Here is a 20,000-nt window from a genome sequence, read left to right as displayed (position 1 = left end):
TCTCCGCTGGGCGGTGTTCTTGTGTTGCCTGGCAGCCGCTAGTGAAGATGTTCCGATACCCTCCCTACTCCCCACTCACCCCCCCCCCCCACCCCCCTCCTCCTCCTCCTCTCCACCCCACACCCTAGTCCGACTAGGTCTCACTATAGTCAGCTTGAGTTGTGTGTGAGTTGCGAAACCTGTTTAGATTAAATCTTGCCCGCGTGAATGGGCAAACAAACAGAGGGCAGGACAGCAAGCGGTCATTGATTTGTTGACGTAAAAAACCGGCTTTGGATGGGTTCTCTCTCTCTCTCTCTCTCTCTCTCTCTCTCCTGCAATTATTTATATTTTGTTTTACCTGTGAGCTGGCTGATAGGAGCCGATGATATGCAGCGTTTGGTCCGACCGTTGTGTAAGTTGCGAAATAAAATCAGACCAAAAAAAACCAAAAAAACTTATCTTGCTTTTGCTGTTGACTTAACGTTGCAATGGCACGCGAAACGTCAGGTCAGTTCACCTGTTAAAAAGTATGGGTGTGAACGCCATTAGTTTAACTCTTTCCATACGAACGGCGAAAGAGACGACGTTAAGAGCGTTTCTCCCCAATTACCACCATCAAAATATAACAAGCGGAAGGCTCTTATACTGAAGAGGTGAATGTTGACAAAGAATACCACAATTCTGACGACGGAAGCTAAAGGTTGGGTCATTCAGACACCCACAGGACATCCGAGGGGTCTGTGTCGAGGAGAAGAGAGGACTCGCCGTACTGAGTGAGTTAATGTCTTGGCCGTTAATTCAATTGCCAGAGTAATAACTAATGTTAATGATGATAATAATGGCGCATGTTAACACAGTCATTATGTGGCATGGCCACATAGCAAAGCTGCAATAATCTTGCAACAACTACAGGGGAAGACTGAATAAAAATAAATAAATAAAAAAAAATAAAATTTAAAAAAAACAATCGATGGACTGACAACATTGTGGAATGGACGGGAAACCATTTGCAGAGAGCCAGGCTTTGATGCACAACCGACAGACCTGGAGGAATCTGGCGAACAGTTCTGAACGACACCCGGTTAACTCTTCGCAGAGTTAAGGGGAGGGGAGGGAAAGAGAAGAAGATGGAGGAGGATGGGGGAGAAGGAGCAGCAAAAGAACAAGGAGGAGGAGAAGAAGAAGAAGAAGCAATGGATGAAGAAGAGGAAGGAGGAGGAGGTAGCAGGAGAAGGAGAATGAAGGAGTAGGAATAAAAAGAAGAAGGGGAAAATGAAGAAGCAGGAGGAGAAGAAGAAGAAATGGATGAAGAAGAGGAAGGAGAAGGAAGAAGAAAAAGGAGGAGGAGGAAGCAGTAGGAAGAAAAGAGAGAAGGAAGAAGTAGGGTTTGAGGAGGAGGAGGAGGAAGAAGATTGAAGGAGTACGAAGAAGGAGAAGGAAGAAGGAGGGGAGGGGGAGGAAGAAGGAGGAGGAGAAAGGAAGGAAGGAGAAGAGGAAGAAGGAAAAAGACGACGACAAAACCACGCAATACAACAGGAAGCAAAACAGCAACACCACACCAGTTTATTAAAAAGGTTTCCTCAGGCGGAGCATGATAGTGCTATACTGAAATGGGGAAAACTGCAGCGTGTAACACCACCCATCCTCCTCCCCCCCCCCCCCCCCCCCCCGCCCCCCTTCTAATGAAAACAGAGTATGGATGCCAGAACACCTTGGAAAACGACGCTCTTACTCGAAGAAACCAAAACCCCGCGGGAAAATTATGCACGTGTGGGTGTTGCAAGCCTGTAAGTGAAGGAGGAGGGGGTGTAAGAGATTTTCTTTCACAGTAAATCTTCATTTCTGTCACGGACAAAGCCGTTTTTTGGTGGGTTTTTTTGGCAATAAGTAGAAGTGACAGGCCTTTTAAAGTACTTGCTTGGTGTGCTGGGAAGAGATTTCATGCAAAAAAATGCACGACGCTGGTCTGTTCGCAGATGACATTTAATACATGCACCTGAACATTTGCATGTTAAAAGACTGAGATTCAAAACCGTTTTGAGATGTCCGTCTGTCCGTCTGTCTGTCTGTCTCCCTCTCTGTCTCTCTCTCTCTCTCAATCTCTCTTTCTCTCTCCCTCCACCTCTCTCTTTCTCCTCCTTCCACCTCTCTCTCTCTCTCTTTCTCTGTCTGTCTGACTCTCTCTCTGTGCGCTTCTGTATGTTTCAAATCTCTTACTTCCTTTACGGTGCATATTGTTTACAGAATATTCATGCACAAGAAAAATAAAATCATTAGCATGTAATTGACTCACACGCACGTACACGCACGCGCGCGCGCGCACCCACCCACCCACACACACACACACACACACAGGGATAGAGAAAGAACATGCCTATGGTTTCACAGCTCAGGGCAAGCTCCCGTATAAAGCTTCAGTTTATTACCCTTCGTTAAGTGAATGCGTGAAATTCAACACATTTGCTGGCATAATGTTGGTGCATTTCTTCCACTAACTCATGTCTGAAGGAGAAGTGAACCGAATGACAATGCGTATCTGAGCCCAGTGTTATGCTGCTGCTGCTGCTGCAATTCTTTCTGCTTTTTGACTCACTTGTGTGTGTGTCCGTGGTAAACTTTAACATTGACATTTTCTCTGCAAATACTTTGTCAGTTGACACCAAATTAGGCATAAAAAATAGGAAAAATTCAGTTCTTTCCAGTCATCTTGTTTAAAACAATATTGCACCTCTGGGATGGGCACAAAAATATAAAAAATGAAGTCTAATTATATGCAAACTGCATTTACTGTTATATTTATATTTTTGGTATACTCTAAACTTGGCAGTTTGATCTGATATTCTGACACAACAACAAGAGCAGTCATTATTATCGTTTTTTTGTTCAAACAGGAACTTCTTTTGCTAAGCATGGAAATTTTATTTATTTTTCAAACGTTTTGGTGCAGATAGTAAAAAAGGGAAATTACTCTGTAATTAATGCTAGGGGACTTAATTTGCTTTAAACTGATCTTTCTCATCTTAAGCATTACATTTTGAAATTATACTCAATACATAAAAAGCTTGGATTTTTTTAAAGTGTATCACAAGTGAGTCTTGAAGGCCTTGCCTCTCTTGTTTTCTTTTTTTTTATTTTTTAATAGCTATTACCTATTCTTATTCTTGATTTATTTTCAGTACTTATAAGTTGTAAGTATTTCATTTTAATTCTACGTATGTTTACGCACTCATTTGTTTATTTGGTTGGTTTGTGTTGTTCTCTTTTCGCTTTAGTTGTTTGTGTATTCTTTTCTTTTTATTCTTAACTTGCTTTTGTTAATTTATATTCAGCATTTGCCTTGAAGTCGTGTTGTCCTACACAGCAGCTGCAGCCGCGTTGGAGCGAGACGACTACTAATTGAATGATCTCTCAAAATGTAGGCCGGAAAATGGTATGATCTCTCATAAAGTAGACCAGAAAATTATATGATGTCTCATAAAGTAGACCACAAAAGTGTATGATCTCTCATAATGAAGACCAGAAAATGCCGACAAAGACCAGACGGACGTCGGATGATAAGATCGTCATGTGTTGTCTTTTTTTTCAGCCATTTTCTCTCATACAGTAAAAAAAAAATGATAATAAACATACTTATGATACTACTACTAATAATAATAATAAGAAGAAGAAACGAAAACCAGACGGGGGAAGGCTTTATGGGACTTCAGACGTTTTCTGATCCTGATCCTTCTAAGACTGGGCTGGTGGTGGTGGTGGTGGTGGTGGTAGCGGCAGGGAAGAGCTGTGTCAGGTTGTGTTTTGTTTTGCTTTGCTTTCTGTTGTGTTGTCACGTTAGACTTCTCTGTGTGAAACTGTGTGCTGCTTCTTCTCTCTCTCTCTCTCTCTCTCTCTCCCTGACGGGAGAGCGGGGTTGTCGCCACAGTACAGCGCCCCGCACGCACCCCCACTCACCCCTCCCCCCATCCCCACGCCCCAACTCAGCATATCCCACCCCCATTTTTGAATTTTTTGGTCTGTTTTTGGTTTAGGTGGTTTTTTTGTGGTTTTGTTTGTTTTGTTGTTGTTGTTTCCTGTGTCTTATTTCTAATGTGTGTGTGTGTGTGTGTGTGTGTGTGTGTGTGTGTGTGTGTGTGTGTGTGTGTTGGTTTTCTATTGCCTATGCATGTATAATTATTACATTTGCATTGCTCTACCCGCATTGAAATGGATTGGATTTCTTAACCCCTTGATCACTTAACCTTCTTTCTTTTTTTCTCTCTCTCTCTCTGTCTTTCTTTCGTTTATTGGTCCTAAAATGGACCAGTGTGGAATGGCGTGAATTTGAAATTCAGTACCTTTCTTCTTGTGTAATTTAAAAATGTTTGAACTGAGTCAGCTGAACCAAAAATGTAGTGCAGTCCCAAGAGAAGGAGGAAGTCCTGAAACAGAAATCGTGGACTGTCATCCTGATCTGTGTACTTCGGTTAGAAGACAGTCCTCTTTTTTTTTTAGTTAGTTTTTCCCTGACAACTGCACTGGTAGGCCAGCAGGTCTCAATGGGTTAACTGAATCAATGCCAAGCATGTTTCTGTTGAAGGCTTGTGTGGGCTTTTAGAAATGTCTTATTCGAAGACGGCGGTACGGCGCGAAGTGCATGGTGCGCATGGGACCTCTTTTTGCTTCTTGCCACATCCGGCAAACAGCTTTAATGAAAACTGATGGCCGTGGTGGGACTGCCTGCCTCTTGCTTTCCATTTACTCTCTTGCAAAGAAGAGGGATCTTTTCTGTCAAAATAACAAAGTTACATCAAAAGATGACAAGATATGCAAACACGCTCACGCGCCCGCGTGCACACAAACACACACACACACACACACACACACACACACACACACACACAGATATATGTATGCATACATACATACATATAGAAGGACGTACGGATGGACAGTACGCATACACGCAAGCACGAACGTGCGCGCCCGCACGGAGACACAAAGAGAGAAAGACGGAGACAGTGTGTGTGTGTGTGTGTGTGTGTGTGTTTTGCAAATTCTTGCTGGAGCATTGACTTTGTTGAAATGTAAAAAAAAAAAAAAAGTGACAACCATTGTCAAGGGAGATCATTGTTCCCTTTTGTCGAGACAGCTGTCACACACACACACACACACACACACACACACACACACACACACACACTGCTTGCAACGTTTATGCATTTTCGACAAGAAAGGACATATATTGTTAGCAAACTATTCCAAATTCTTGTTCCTACACGCTCGGCGTGTCAACGTGTTGTCTTCTTTGTGACACGTGTCGAGGTGTTGCCTTTTTTATGTATTCAATTTATTATTATTATTACTACTACTACTACTACTACTACTACTACTACTACTACTTTTATTTCTTTTTCTTTTTTTAATGTACTCTTATAGTTGACTTCATCAAGTTTTTGCGCCTTATACATATTATTATTAGTAGTAGTGGTTCTTTTTTTTTATGTATTTATCTATTATTTATTCACCCTTTTTTTCTTTTCTTTTTCAAGGCCTGACTAAGCGCGTTGGGTTACGCTGCTGGTCAGGCATCTGCTTGGCAGATGTCGTGTAGCGTATATTGATTTGTTCGAACGCAGTGACGCCTCCTTGAGCTACTGAAACTGAGGTGGGAGGGGCATGTCAAAATGCTGTCCACCATGCAAACAAACCAACTGATGACCAGACAAATGGATTCAGATATCAAGACATTCTGCCTGCCTCCCTCTCATCAACTCTCTTCCATAAAAGAGCCCGTTTTGTCGCATTTCAGACGTTTCTTTGATTTTCGGAGAGGAAAGTGGCAGAATGTTAAAGACGCATATCTGCCTACACAGTGTCCGTATGGGTCTGGGTTCGAACGCCCTTTCTTCATAGTTTAAAACTTGGGGGGGGGGGGGGGGGAAAAAAAACACACCAAAAAATAGAGTGTATAGTCACCAGGATAAGACCATAAACCGAGGTCCCGCGTGCACACACTTTGTACACTGAAAAAGAAACCATGGCAACGTTTAAGTGTTGTCCACTGGCAAAATCATGTTGAAGAAATCTGGTCTCATGAACTTGAGGGAACATAGACTTGCCATGTTTTGTAGGTACATTGACTTGGGAGAACACAGACATGTGGGAACTTAGGCCTTGGGAAGTGTAGACCCGGAGGAACTTGGACCTTTTGGGGACATGCAGACCCCGGGAAACATAGACGTTGGGGAAGACTGACCCACCATTTTTTGCGGGAACATAGACCTGGCGGAATATAGACCAGGGTGATTTTTTTTTTTTTTATCGTGAGGAATATAATTTTGGGGGGAACATAGGTGCATGAGAACATTGACTTATCATTTTGGTGAGAACATAGACCTGGGGGAACACGTACTTCGAGGAATATAGACCTGAGGGAGCATAGACGTGAGGGGATATAGACCTACCAATTAGTTGTAGGAACAAAGACCTGGGAGAACATAGACGTTGGGGAACTATGACATGGGGAAAAGACAAAGACCTATTTTTGTGGGATCATGAACCTAGGGAATATAGCACATTGAGGAGCATAAGCGCGTTGGGTTACGCTGCTGGTCAGGCAATTGCTTGGCAGATGTGGTGTAGCGTATATGGTTTTGTCCGAACGCAGTGACGCCTCCTTGAGCTACTGAAACTGAAACTGAAACTGAGGAGCATAATCCGTGGGGACACAGACCTGGGAGAAACATAGACCTTTATTTTGTGTGTGTGTGTGTGGCCTCGGGGAACATCTACAGGGGATAGGCACTAGGGGATACATAGACCTAGGGGGGAAAAAAGACATGCTCCCCTCGTGTTGACGATACCGCACGTGCCAAGTGTGAACATGTGGCTGACCGCTAACAAGCCGGTTGGTGTTGGTGGTTCTTTAGAACAGTCAGAGGAATAATTGGCTTGTACCTTGGGGAATATAGACCTGAGGAGGAATACCTGGCGGGCTTCTGATCCACACTGTTTACTCATACCCAGATTCGAACACTCCACTGTTGGCCGCCGTTCTTTCTCTGTCTCTGGACCTTGCATTTGGAATGAACTTTCCTCTTTCGCTTCGTCGGGTCTCTGCACTGAGCTCTTTTAAGTCTGGCCTTGAAACCCACCTCTTCACAAGATAGCCTCCCTCCCCTGCCTCTTCCTTGTCTTCAGTTTCTCCAGTTTTAGGGTTATGCATGCGTGTGAATGACTGGTTTGAAAGCGCTTTGATTCGTCTCTGCACAAGATTCTGCGCTATATAAATGCTATTATTAGTATCATTAATACAGATGTGAGAGAACATAAACATACATACTATTTTTTGTGGGAACATAGACCTGAGGGAACACATACATTGGGGAATATAGATCTGTAGGGAACAAAGACATGAGAAAATGTAGACCTGGGCAAACCTGCGGGAACATAGACCTGGCGGATGAGACGATAAACCGAGGTCCCGTGTGCAGCATGCACTTAGCGCACGTAAAAGAACACACGGCAACAAAAGGGTTGTTCCTGGTAAAATTCTGTAGAAAAATCCGCTTCGATAGGAAAAACAAATAAAACTGCATGCAGGAAAAAATACAAAAAAATGGGTGGCGCTGTAGTGTAGCGACACGCCCTCCCTGGGGAGAGCAGCCCGAATTTCACACAGAGAAATCTGCTGTGATAAAAAGAAATACAAATACAAACATAGACCTACTTCTTTTTTGGACAGAGGGAATTCAGATTGGGAGGGGGGAGGGGTACATAGACCTGGGGGAGCACTGAAATGCTCCCCTCATATTTGTGGATACCGCACGTGCCAAGCGTGAACACAGGGCGGATCGCTAACAAGCCGGGTGTTAGTGGTGGTGGTGGTTGGGGTAGTGGTGGTTCTTTTGAACGGCCAAAGGACTAATCAGCCTGTGCCGAAAACTCCATGCCTGGGTTTGGCGTGCTGTGTTTGTTGTGTGTGTGTGTGTGTGTTTGGAAGTGGGTGTTTTTGTGTCTGTGTCTGTATGTGTATGCGTCTGTTATGTGTGTTTGTGTGTGAGTATGTGCGTATGCGTGTGTGAACACGCGCGGGCGTGTGTGGGTGGGAGGCGCCGGGTTGGGGAAGGGGAGGGGGGTATTTGTTTGGTGTTCGTGGGATTTTTGTGTGTGTGTGTGTGGAGAGAGAGGAGGATAGTGGAGATGCATCCGTGTGTTTCTCTGGGGGCAAGGAGAGGGGTGTATATTTGTGTGTATTAGTGTGCGCGTGTCTGTGTGTGATATATATATATATATATATATATATATATATATATATATATATATATTGCTGTATGGAGGGAATGATTGTGAAGAGGTAGTCTTTGTTTGTCTTTGAGTGTGTATGCGTGCGTGTTACCCAGCCCACCTCTCTCTCTCTCTCTCTCTGTCAGTTTATATTCTTTTTCTGACGACAAAATGTATTTAATGTGTCCCTTTTATAGCACAAAAAAATTCCCAGTTTAGAGAAATCGCTGTTTCGTAATGTGTTGTACTGAACCACTGTTTCATGCGATGTGGTAAATTTCTCTCTTTTTTCTCTCCTTTCTTTCAGGTTTATTCAAACAAATCAACGTTACATGCTTTGTTTCGCCCTTCTTAGGTGCCATGGGCCAAAGAATAAATGAAATAAAGAGTGGTGTCCGTATAGATGTGTTTCCGCGTCCTGTCTTTATCTCCCATTCACTCTTTCTTTTTCTGTCTCCCCTCTGTCGCCTGCATTCTCCAGAGTCCTTACATTGGCTCTTGTCTTTTGTGTTGGTGCTCTCTGTCGAATGTGTTTGCATGCATGTACGTGCAAGTATTATCAATAAGGGCAGAATGTTGAGACTAGGACGATTCAGTTGAAAATCTCTGTCATTGACTGTTTTTAAGTTCGATCAATCTCTCTCTCTCTCTCTCTCTCTCTCTCTCTCTCATACTTCATTTAAATCAGTTCCTGACATTCCCCAAGCTGTATTTAAGACAAGTAACACTGCTGTTAGAAAAGCATTAGCACGCTTCAGGTTAGGTGTTTCTCCCTTAAAAACTCATAGATATCGCTTCATTGCCCGATCACCTGAGAGTATGCTTTGTCCATTTTGTAGAAATGCTCCAGAATCTTTTTTACTTTTCTGTTCAAACTATCGTGACATCAGGGAAAAGTATTTACCCCGCAAATATTTCTCCCGACCATCAGTGTTTTACATGACACTTTCGATGGCCAGTGACAAACACTGTAAAGTGGTTTGCATGGTATATTTTTGAGGCTTTAAAAAAAAAGAGGCATTCGGATTTAGAGAAAGTGTATTACCGTTAACTTATCAAATTATTAAATGTTAAAACGTGCTTAAACTTAAATACCTCCTTAACCGAACAATTATCAGTCGCACTGCTGTGTATGTGTATGTCTGTACTATTGTTTGTCTGTGTACTGATGTGTATTCAGTGTTGTTTACTTGATTTGGGCGTTTGTTTTTACTGCATTTTTGTTGTTGTTGCTATTGTTGTTGGGTTTTGTTTGTTTGTTTTGTGTGCTTGTACAAGTAAGTGTTCATTTGTGTGTGTGGGGGGGGGGGGGGGAGGGGGGGTGCGTGTGTGTGTGTGTGCCGTGGAAGCTGCAATATGTAGCCTAGAAATGAGTGTGTGGAGGAGGGGGGTAGAGGAGGTGCAGGGTAATGTGTGTGTGGGTGTGTGTGTGTTGGAGCTCATGTACGTTTATGTGTATTTGACTGTGCTTTCATATCTGTGAAACTGCATGTTTGGTGTATATGTTATGCATATGTGGGTGTATGTGTGAATGTGTGTCTCCATGTTTTACATTTATTTGCTTATTTATCATCATTGTTGTCTTTTTTATTTATTCATTTTATTATTATTATTATTATTATTATTATTACTTTAAAAAAAATATTATTTATTTATTTATTTATGTACGCTTATAGTTGACTTCATCAAGTTCTTGCGCCTTATACATAATATTAGTAGTGGTAGTAGTTTTTTTTATGTATTTATCTATTATTTATTCACCCTTTCTCAAGGCCTGACTTAGCGCGTTGGGTTACGCTGCTGGTCAGGAATCTGTTTGGCAGATGTGGTGTAGCGTATATGGATTTGTCCGAACGCAGTGACGCCTCCTTAAGCTACTGAAACTGAAACTTTTTTTTTTTTTTTTTTTTTTTTTTGTCGTCCCCATGACATGAGCATATGGCCTAGTGCATGAAATCATCTGAGTTCTGTGTGTGTGTGTTGTTGTCTTCAGTTTAACGTCTTTCCACTTGAAGTGATATTGGACGGGGGAAAAAAACAACAAAAAACCGTGGGGGTAGGGGCTGTGAGAGGGGGAGGGGTAAAAGTGTGTGTATGTGTGGAGGGTGAATAGGGAGAGACAACGCTAGGAAAAATGGAAACGTTATAAACGCCAACATCAAACAACTATAACATCTATAACAAATGTCCTGTAGGACTGTGCAGCAAACTTTCTGCAATAACAAATAACATATTGGAATTGTTAATAACACATTCCAAAGAACTTTTGGTGAAGTCTGGCAAAAAACATTTTAGATGTCTGTGTCTGTGTGTGTGTCTGAGTGTGTGTGTCTGTGTCTGTGTGTGTGTGTGTGGGGGGGGGGGGGTCGGTCAGCCTCTGTTCTGATCTGTTGATCTATCTCTTCGGACAGCCCCTCCCACTTTCTTTACCCTTCCCTTTGTCTCTTCGTCTTCTTCTTCTTTCTGCTCTACACCACACCTCGTCCCCTGTTGTTATGTCCTTATAGCGTTATTGTATTGTACATAACTGTCTATACTTATGTTTGTATGTGCGTATGTAATTTTGATGTTGCTGTTGTGAATTTGACTCTGGTTGTTTTTTGTTTGGTTGGTTGGTTGGTTTTTTTGGTTTTTTGGGTTTTTTTTGTTTTGGGGTTTTTTTTGTTTGTTTGTTGTTGTTGTTTTTTTGTTGTTGTTTTGTTTGTTTGTTTTTTTTCCTTATTTCTTTTCATCATTACTTTGATTACCCAGAGGGCCAGATATAAACAAACACATTGTGCTTAATCATTTACCCTCTTTAAATAAAATTTCGTTCGTTTGTTCTCTCTCTCTCTCTCTCTCTCTCTCTCTCTCTCTGCCACTCTCTCTCTCTCTCTGTGCCCCCACCCCCCTCTCTCTCTGTCTCTTTCTCTGTCACTCTCTCTGTGTGTGCCCCCCCCCCCCCACCCCCCCCAAACCCCCCTCTCTCTCTCTCTCTCTCTGGTATCCATAACAAAACTGTTCAAACAGGTCTCGTCTCCCGTTTTTTTGTTTACGAAGCTTTCCACATCAGGAATATGTGAATTATGGATGACCCGTGTTCTGTTACTTTCGTGTTTAGAGCTTTGGTCGAGTCGGCGTCTGTGGACGTGGTCCTGTGGTCTGATCAATAACTGTCTTCCTTATTTTCCTTCTCTCTCTCTCTCTCTCCCTCTCTTTTGTTCACCCCTCTCCCCCTACACTGTCCCTTTTCCACATTTCTCTCACAGTATCTTCCCCCTCATCCTCCTTCTTCCTCCTTCTTCTGTCTCTCTGCTTCTCGTCCTGCCTCCCCCCTATCCCCGCCCACCCCCCACCCCCACCCCTCTCTCTCTGTCTATCCCTCTCTTTCGCTCCCCCCTCTCCCCCCACACTCTCCCTTTTCCACATTTCTCTCGCAGTATCTTCCTCCTCATCCTCATTCTTCCTCCTTCTGTCTCTCTGCTCCTCGTCCTGCCTCCCCCCCATCCCCGCCCACCCCCCACCCCCTCCCCCCCTCCCTCTCTTTCTCTCTTTCTCTCTCTAACACGATCAATAACTTTAACATCACCACTGGTTCAGTCTTATCAAAAAAATGTTAAAGGTCCCATACCCCAGACTGGCCTTGTCTGTTGCGGGGTTTTTTGTGTGTATGTTTTTTTCCCCGGTGTCAATTTTGATTAAAATGACAAAAAAAAGGTAATGGAATGGGAAATTTATAATGATAAAAAAAGGGGTGTGGGGGGTGGGGGGGGGGGGGGGGGGGAACACGCACACCCCTCTCGGTCTTTCGAAGGGGAAAAAAAGAAGAAACACAACTAACTGCGGAAGTTAAAGGTCGCATACTCTTTTGTGGCAATAGAGGCAGTGGTGAATCGAGATAGCCACCACGTCTTGGGCCTGTCCTGGGAAGAAGGCGGAGGAGCCCAGCCCCCTCCTTCCGACGCTGTAACGTTAGCCCAGCAGACCGAAGTCAGGTGCCCGTTCACACCGGGTTGGAGTGATGAAAATCAGTGACAACGGGCAGGCTCTCCATAGGACACAGCACGAAGCCGGAAACGCGGCCACGAACTTCTGACGATCACTAGTGAACCCCGGGGTCAGAAATTCTAACGCCCAGCCGAGCCTGTCACGGTTAATTTAACGCACGTTTAAATTTTAGTTCGAACAAGACATGAAATGTTCAGGGCGACGCACGGCAAGCTTGCAGCTCCTTTTGTTTCTTTTAAGTCCGAGCTTCTCAAATTTTGGTGACATTTTCCTCGGAAGTCGCATGGAACCTTGTCCAACAGCATGAATGAACCTCAGTGATTTTAAAAAAGGCGAGAGGGGACCAGATTACTTCATAAGCTGCTAAACGTGTGTACGTGTGTGTGTGTGTGTGTGTGTGTGTGTAGTAGTAGTAGTAGTAGTAGTAGTAGTAGTAGTAGTAGTAGTGGTAGTAGTAGTAGTCTTCAGTTTAACTTTTTTTTCCACTTTAAGTTATATTAAACGGAGGAAAATTTTGCTTTACGCATGAGTGTTTGTGCGTGCGTGCGCGCGCGCGTGTGTGTGTTTCTTTGCCCATCCGTCCGTCCCCTTCAATTCAAAACTGGACAGAAGAAACTGTGTACTCAGACAGGGGGTATCTGGCAGTCTCGGGAGAGACCATATACGAAAGGGAGTTGCGTACTGGGTGGTGGTGATTGATACAACGTCGGGTGTGGCTGAACAGGCCAGTCACAGGAGTGACTGTCCCCATCCCTCACTGCCAACAGGTCTCCACAGGAAGTCCGACCCTGTTTTTCCTGTCCATTCGGCGATGTTGTCAGTCCATCGATTTTTTTTCTTTTGCTTAAATGCGCACACACACACATCAATATCCCTCCCTCCTCCTACCACCCCCACATGCAGATATATACATGTAAGTACATCAAAACAGAGATGGGTTACACTGCTGTTATGGAGAGAGAACTATGTCTTCATGTTAATATAATTTGATACAAAAATACGATCTGGATTCGTGATGGCCAAGTTAATAAATAAGCAAAATTTATTTTGTTCATCACAATAATCAGAGATTGGTTCGTTGTGAGTGCTTATTTCAAGCACAAACCAATAACTCTTACATAAGACAAAAATATTTGCTGTACACCACAGTTTAACACTGGACAATTGCCGTTTGCGAGTGCATATGTGGGAACACAGCTATTTATCACGCCGGTAAACCCGTATGTCGCAACAAGACAGTCACGGGGAGAGAAAAGCGGGCGAGAGGGGGGACAGCTCACACCCGACTGCACAAAGGTAGACAACAGGCCCTGCCAGGGACGCGAGGCGGCGCTCGTGGTGGTGGTGGCGGTGTGGAAATCAGCGGAGAATGGAGGAGGTGCCCAAGGCACCCCGGATGCCGTGCAGGACGCGGTTGCCAGACGTGCGGCGGTTGTCGTCCTCCTTCCAGGCGATGCCCGTCACCTCCCCTGTGATGGGGTTGTACTCTTCACGGAGCGGGTAGCCCAGCGGCACCCCGGGCCCACGGAGTTTACCCAGCTTGTCGTGCACCCGCTGGTACTGGGTGACGTGCTCCGTGGGCTCTTCGCTGGTCGCATAGGGAGCGGCCTCCACCTCCTTCATCCTTACCCTCACTCCCTCTTGGCTGTCTGGTGGATTCGGTTGGCTAACGGCGGCGGTCAGGTGGTGGTTATTTGCCTGAGCAAGTGAAACAAAGGGTGGTTTTATTTTCGATTGGCAAAGAAAGGGTTTTTTGCAGTTTGGTAGAGGTAAGACGAACATGGATCCTCGGGATGGGGGTGGGGGGTCAGTAAGTGTTCAAGTGTTACGAGGAATCGTGTGAAAATGGATGAGGTCGTTTTTTGAGACGGTGAATTTGAGTTCGTTGGTACATGTGTACTACTTTGGTTAGTTTGGTGAGACAGCGATTTAGCCCTTCGACACTTTCTGACAATAGAGAGAGGGGGTGGAGGGTGGGGGGATCTTGGTTTTTTTTGGTTTGTTTGTTTTTGTTTGTTTGTTTGTAGTTTTTTTGTTGTTGTTTTTAACTGACTGGATATAACACTGTTCAACTCAATATCGATCGCCAATATGCCACGAAACAAATCTTAAACGCAAGAATTCAAACTCTTGTCATTCGATTATCCTGATTAACGAGACTTACAATGCATAGGGTGTATGGCCAGCCAGTACTTTGGCGCTGAAACTGAATAAAGGATGTCCCGTTACAGCGTCCTGAATTCTCCTTTCACGAAAAAAAATGTCCTTTGTTTTACAATGGAGGTATGAGAAATGACCTGTTGCGTGTAATCCGGCGAACTTTATAATCACGAATTGAGCATAATACGACGTGATATGACCCCCTGAACATGACCCCGAACCGACGCTTGTTGTCTCAAGCCGCTATGTTTCAGTTTCAGTTTCAGTAGCTCAAGGAGGCGTCACTGCGTTCGCACAAATCCATATACGCTACACCACATCTGCCAAGCAGATGCCTGACCAGCAGCGTAACCCAACGCGCTTAGTCAGGCCTTGAGCCGCTATGTTTTAGCGAGACGGCGGCATGTTAGTTTTGTGACTGACTCCGCATCAAAATTGGGTAAAATAACCCCCAGCATACAGTCGAAAACCACTGAAAATGGGTTACAATATCTACTGGGCTTAATGGTAATATCGTTTCATCTATGCACAAAAATAACCGGTATGATATTGATAAGCCCCTGAATTCATCGAAAACCACTGAAAATGGGTTTCAACATCTACTGGACCTAATGGTAATATCGTTTCATCTATGTCAAAATAACCGGAATGATATTAATAAGCCCCCGAATTCATTGCACGCTAAAAAAAATAATACTTTAAAAAAATTTTATTAAAAAAAAGAAAAATAAGATAAATGACTTTATCGAGATTTGGTCTCCCGCGAAGAGTGAAGTAACCAGTGGAATGGGGCATGGGGGTGAAATTGTGTGTGTGTGCGCGCGCGCGCGTGTGTGTGTGAATGTAAAGAGGGTATGGGCGTTTACAAGGTAGTTCACAATACTCACAATGCATCACAGCTGTGAGAACAGCAGCATTCCCCAAATACGCTTTCGACGGACGCGACGCACAAAGAAGTTTGTGCGAAGAACCAACTGGGTGTTGAAGAAGCAGCGCTACATCATCAGAAGTTTTACGTCATAATTTTGACGTTTGTGCTGTGCTTGGCGTGCATGTGATTTGAAGTCATAACAGTGGTCTGTTTGTGGTGTGCTGGAACGTTTTGTACTTGAACTTGACAAAAATCTGTGTGTAGGCCTTCTGGCCTTTACGCGGTCTATACGCTCCTACCGTTACAGTGGCATGCGTGGGTAGTATGATGCCTACAGACTAACAAAGACAAACTGGATTGTAGACAGTTGAAGTGCCTTTCCAAAGCTGGGTGTTGAAGAAGCATCGCATATTATTACATCATCAGAAGTTGTACGTCGTAATTTTGACGTAGGTACTGTGCTTGACGTGCACTGACTTGAGGTCATAGCAGTGGTCTGTTTTGTGGTTTTTGTGGGGTTTATTTTTTTATTTATAACCTAGAGCGTGTTCTTTTTTTTTGTTCTTTTTTTCCGAATCGGAATATTTTATTGCTTGTAAAAGAATAGGCTGTAGGCTTTTTCTCACCATGCTGTCACAGCAAAGAAATCAAAGGAAGTAGAAAAAAAAAGAATAAGAAGAAAATGAAGGAGGAGGAGAAGGAGGAAGAAAGAGAAAAGAAAGCGAAAGGAAGGAAGAAAGAAAAACAGCATCAGCATGAGAGACAGAGAGACAGACAGAGACAAAAATCAGACTTTTTTTCATGTAAAATTGTCACGTTTAAACAAATAAGTAGAGACATGAGACACAATCATGAGCAATTATACCATCACAACAACAAATTGTCGATCCAGTGTTGTAGTTGAAATTGAATGCTCCAAAGAAGTGATCTTTTACTAACCCATTTCAGCCTGTTTATGCATGGGCACACGTTCTAGGTCAACCAGTATCGTGTCATTGTTGATGAAATTCGGTCTTGTTATCAACATGACTGATAAACCCACTAGTCTCATTGACAACAACATTTGTTTGTGCAGCTCTGACTGGGACCTTTTGTACTATATTTCTACACTGACGTATAATCTCTCTCTCTCTTTCTCTCTCTCTCTCTCTCTGTGTGTGTGTGTGTGTGTGTGTGAATGCCGTCTGTTTCAGCCCAAAGTATTTCATCAATTGTAGTGAAAATTACAGCATAATCATTTTTATGTTCTTTGTAAAACCTGCTTCATATCACCACATCTAATAAAGGTCTTGAAACTTCTTTTTTTTTTCTTTTTCTTTTTTGTGGGGCCTTCGGCATTCTCTTTTTTCCCACATCTTTCTTTTTCTTCTTTCACAGACTCATATTTACCTTTCATGCACCACTTTCGCCCACACACCTTAACTACTTACTTTCATTCTTTCCCCTATCGTCTGGCGCAGCAATTGCCCCAGTGTGTCTTGAGGCGTGCATTTTAAGTATATTCGATGTCTGTGTACATTTGCCGGGTTTTTTTGATGTTCTAGTGTTCTGATGTATGCACTCTAAACATGTATGACACGTGATTACATCTGTCTGGGTTTATTGTGTGAGCTGTTTGTTAGACATTGAAGTTTTCTGTCATCCATCCTCTCTCTCTTCCTCCTCTATCTTAACCTAATACATAAAAAAAAATATTATAATAAATAAAAGATATATCATCTGTATCTTAACAATGGACCGGACCTATCTTCCCATTTAATGTTTACATTTGTTTACTTGCCAGTGGTTTTGTTGACCTAGTGCATGTATGTAACAGTGTATGCGGAGTTAGACGAGGTAGGGCACATCCTTTCCATTGAGCATCTCTCCCAGAAGGCGCCGTCCCTTGTTCAGTCGAAAGGTAAAGCGAAAGCGAGCAAGGGATAGCAAGGAAGAGTGGTCATAGGAAAGGTTTAAAGTAGCAAGAAATTCACTCCCTTCCCAGCAAGGGAAGAAAAGCCAATACTTGCCAGGATATGCGTGTATGTGTGCGTGCATGTGTATGCATATGCGTGCATGCTTTTGTGTGTTTGCGTGCAGGCGTGCGTGCAAGAAATTTATGTTGTGAAATCTTACAAATCTTACGATATCTAAGCTGATTTTCAAATATCATTGACAATGGTACTTTTGATTCAGTTTTTTTATATATGCTGATGCACTTTTTGGCAATCAGAAGAATATGACTGATTTGCATCAGTGTATGGTCCTGGGTCTTGTGTAGGACTGGTATCCCAAATAAAACATCAGTTTCAGACAAAATTACTTTGACATTATATTCAGTTAATATGTATTGACTAATATATTCCCAAAATGCTTTGACTGGCGGACAATGGAAAAAGAAATGCTCAATATAATCAGTTTCTTCTGGGCAGTAGGAACACCTTTGGTTGTCTTTCTTTCTCATTTTAAACAACAGGATATTAGTAGGATAAATATTATGCAAGATTTTCCATTGCAATACTCTTAAACGTGTTTCTTTTAAACATAGACGGGGAATCTCCCACATTTTCTTATTCAGATCTACACTAAATTTATAATTCCAAAGCCTGATGGCACATGGTATTGAGTAGTTGTTATTGCACAATACTAATCTAAAGTCTTTACAAGTGAGTAATTTCTTACCACAGAAAGGAGGAATATTTGACAGGTCGATGTCAGACCTCTCTTGTTCATTAATTACAGAGTTGAACTGTCGAACAGCAGCAACAACAACATTGTACTCTAATATTCTTGCTGGGGACTCTCCAATTTTCAAACATATGTCATTATAGGTAAAAATGCCATGAGTATTATACATGTCTTGTACACGAATTATCCCACCCCTGACCCAATCAGGAAAGAAAAGAACGTTTCCCTGATACTTTAAGTGTCTGTTATTCCATAATAGTTTTAAATATGGTTTTTCGCCTGCTTGCATATTAAGATCTAACCATGTTTGCAAAACCATCCTCCAAAACTGAGAATTAACCAGATGCAAATACTTAAATGCAGTACTCTTTACGTTTGTGAAAAAACATACATTAAATACACCAAAATTAGCAAACATTTTCCTGGGTACATGAACCCATTTTTCGTGTTCTGTACTACAAAGACGCACACCCATTGCAAAAGGAACGCTGACTGTATTTGCCTGACATCAATCATCTGTATTTGAATCTGTATCCTTGACAGTCAGCCACATCATGTTAATCACAGAAAGAAAACTGTGTATCTGGCACCGCTTCAGACTGGGAATCCTGAAACACATCCTCAGGATCTTCTGAGGACGGAGTCAGGTGTTCGTCAGGCTGGGCCTCATTCGGCCAGTCATCAACAGGTTGAAAGTCATGTTTGCCCCCACCAGTCGACTCTGCGTCCAGATCCTCCTCAGGTGGAGAGAGTTCAGGGAATGAGCCACGAGCAGGGTCCCCACGCTTATGGCCACTCTGCAGACCGTCCCTGCAAGTGACCAGGTTTTGACACTGGAAGTGACGATGGCCACTCTGCAGACAGTCCCTGCAAGTGACCAGGTTTTGACACTGGAAGTGACGATGGCCACTCTGCAGACAGTCCCTGCAAGTGACCAGGTTTTGACACTGGAAGTGACGATGGCCAGGCTGCAGACAGTCCCTGCAAGTGACCAGGTTTTGACACTGGAAGTGACGATGGCCACTCTGCAGACAGGTAGAACACACTGGGTTCTGTGTTGCTCTTGGTTGTTCTTTGTGGTACAAACGTCCAGTGAAGCTACCCACTTTGAAAAGAGTCCAGTGGTTTTGTTGGACAGTTGTTGAAGCCGAAGCGTCGTCCTGTTATAAAACGGGTTAACTTACCGTCTTTGTTTCTGATTTTCTCCATAAGGAGAGAGGATCTTAAAGTACAACTTAGTCTCACCAGAGCAGTCTCGATATCCTCATTTGCCACCGAAATGGGAATGTCTGAAATAAACAGTTTTGTGACCGGAATTTCTTGGTCACCACTCCCCCATCTCAAAATGAAGGGATTTTTGTCATGCGATGACACAGAGTAGCCGTTTGATGCAATCCCTTCAATGAGGAGCTGATTCCGGGCAGATCGGGTCAAAGGATAAATGCGCCATAAGCCCTTGATGTATTGTGCCCCTAACACAGTCTCACTTCCAGTCACCCTCTCAGATGCCAGACAAATGTCCAAGGCAGAAAAACTGCCCTCGGTGGTGGCAAAGCGGGTAGGATCTGCAAGGGGTAGGTCCCTACGTCTTAAAAAAAAAAAAAAAAAAAAGAGAGAGAGAGAGAGAGAGAGAGAAAGAAAGCTGAGCCCTCCCCCACCCTTACCTCTCAAGGAAAAAAAAACATACAAAAATCGGAAGGGAGAAAAAAAAAAAAAAACAAAAGCAAAGGAAAGAAACGAAAGAATGAAAGAAAAAAGAAAAAAAAGAAAAGGACAGAAAATCAAAGACAAGAAACAGAAAAGAAAAGAGGAATGTCAAAACAAAAACAAAGAAAGAACACACAAAACTTCGAAAAAAAAAAACCAGAAAAAAAGGAAAAAAAGGACGAGGCAGAAGAAGAAGAAGACCAATGGCTTGTCTACTTCACTGTTCTAATGAAACTGCTGAAGTGGACAAAACACAAGCCAGGGAAGGAAAAGGAGGGCGGGGGTGGAGGGGGGCAGGGAGGAGGGGAGAGGTGGAGAGGGTAGGTTGCAAGGAGAGGAAGTGAGGAGGGGGCGGGGGGGC

General features: G+C 43.3%; 2 protein-coding genes across 2 annotated transcripts in view; one reads left to right on the top strand and one right to left on the bottom strand.

Annotated features, from left to right (window-relative positions):
• Positions 1–20,000, top strand: part of LOC143300803 (atrial natriuretic peptide receptor 1-like) — a 397,103-nt gene that overhangs the window by 175,777 nt on the left and 201,326 nt on the right. The gene's annotated exons all lie outside the window — the stretch shown is intronic.
• LOC143300776 (uncharacterized) lies at positions 13,594–13,857 on the bottom strand. Its single transcript, XM_076614705.1, has one exon. It carries the CDS (start codon positions 13,855–13,857, stop codon positions 13,594–13,596), a length of 264 nt encoding a protein of 87 aa, XP_076470820.1.

Source organism: Babylonia areolata, chromosome 26, assembly GCF_041734735.1.
Source record: "Babylonia areolata isolate BAREFJ2019XMU chromosome 26, ASM4173473v1, whole genome shotgun sequence".
Classification (NCBI taxonomy): domain Eukaryota; kingdom Metazoa; phylum Mollusca; class Gastropoda; order Neogastropoda; family Buccinidae; genus Babylonia; species Babylonia areolata.
Note: the sequence above shows the minus strand (reverse complement) of the source record. Positions and strands in the feature narration are given on the sequence as shown.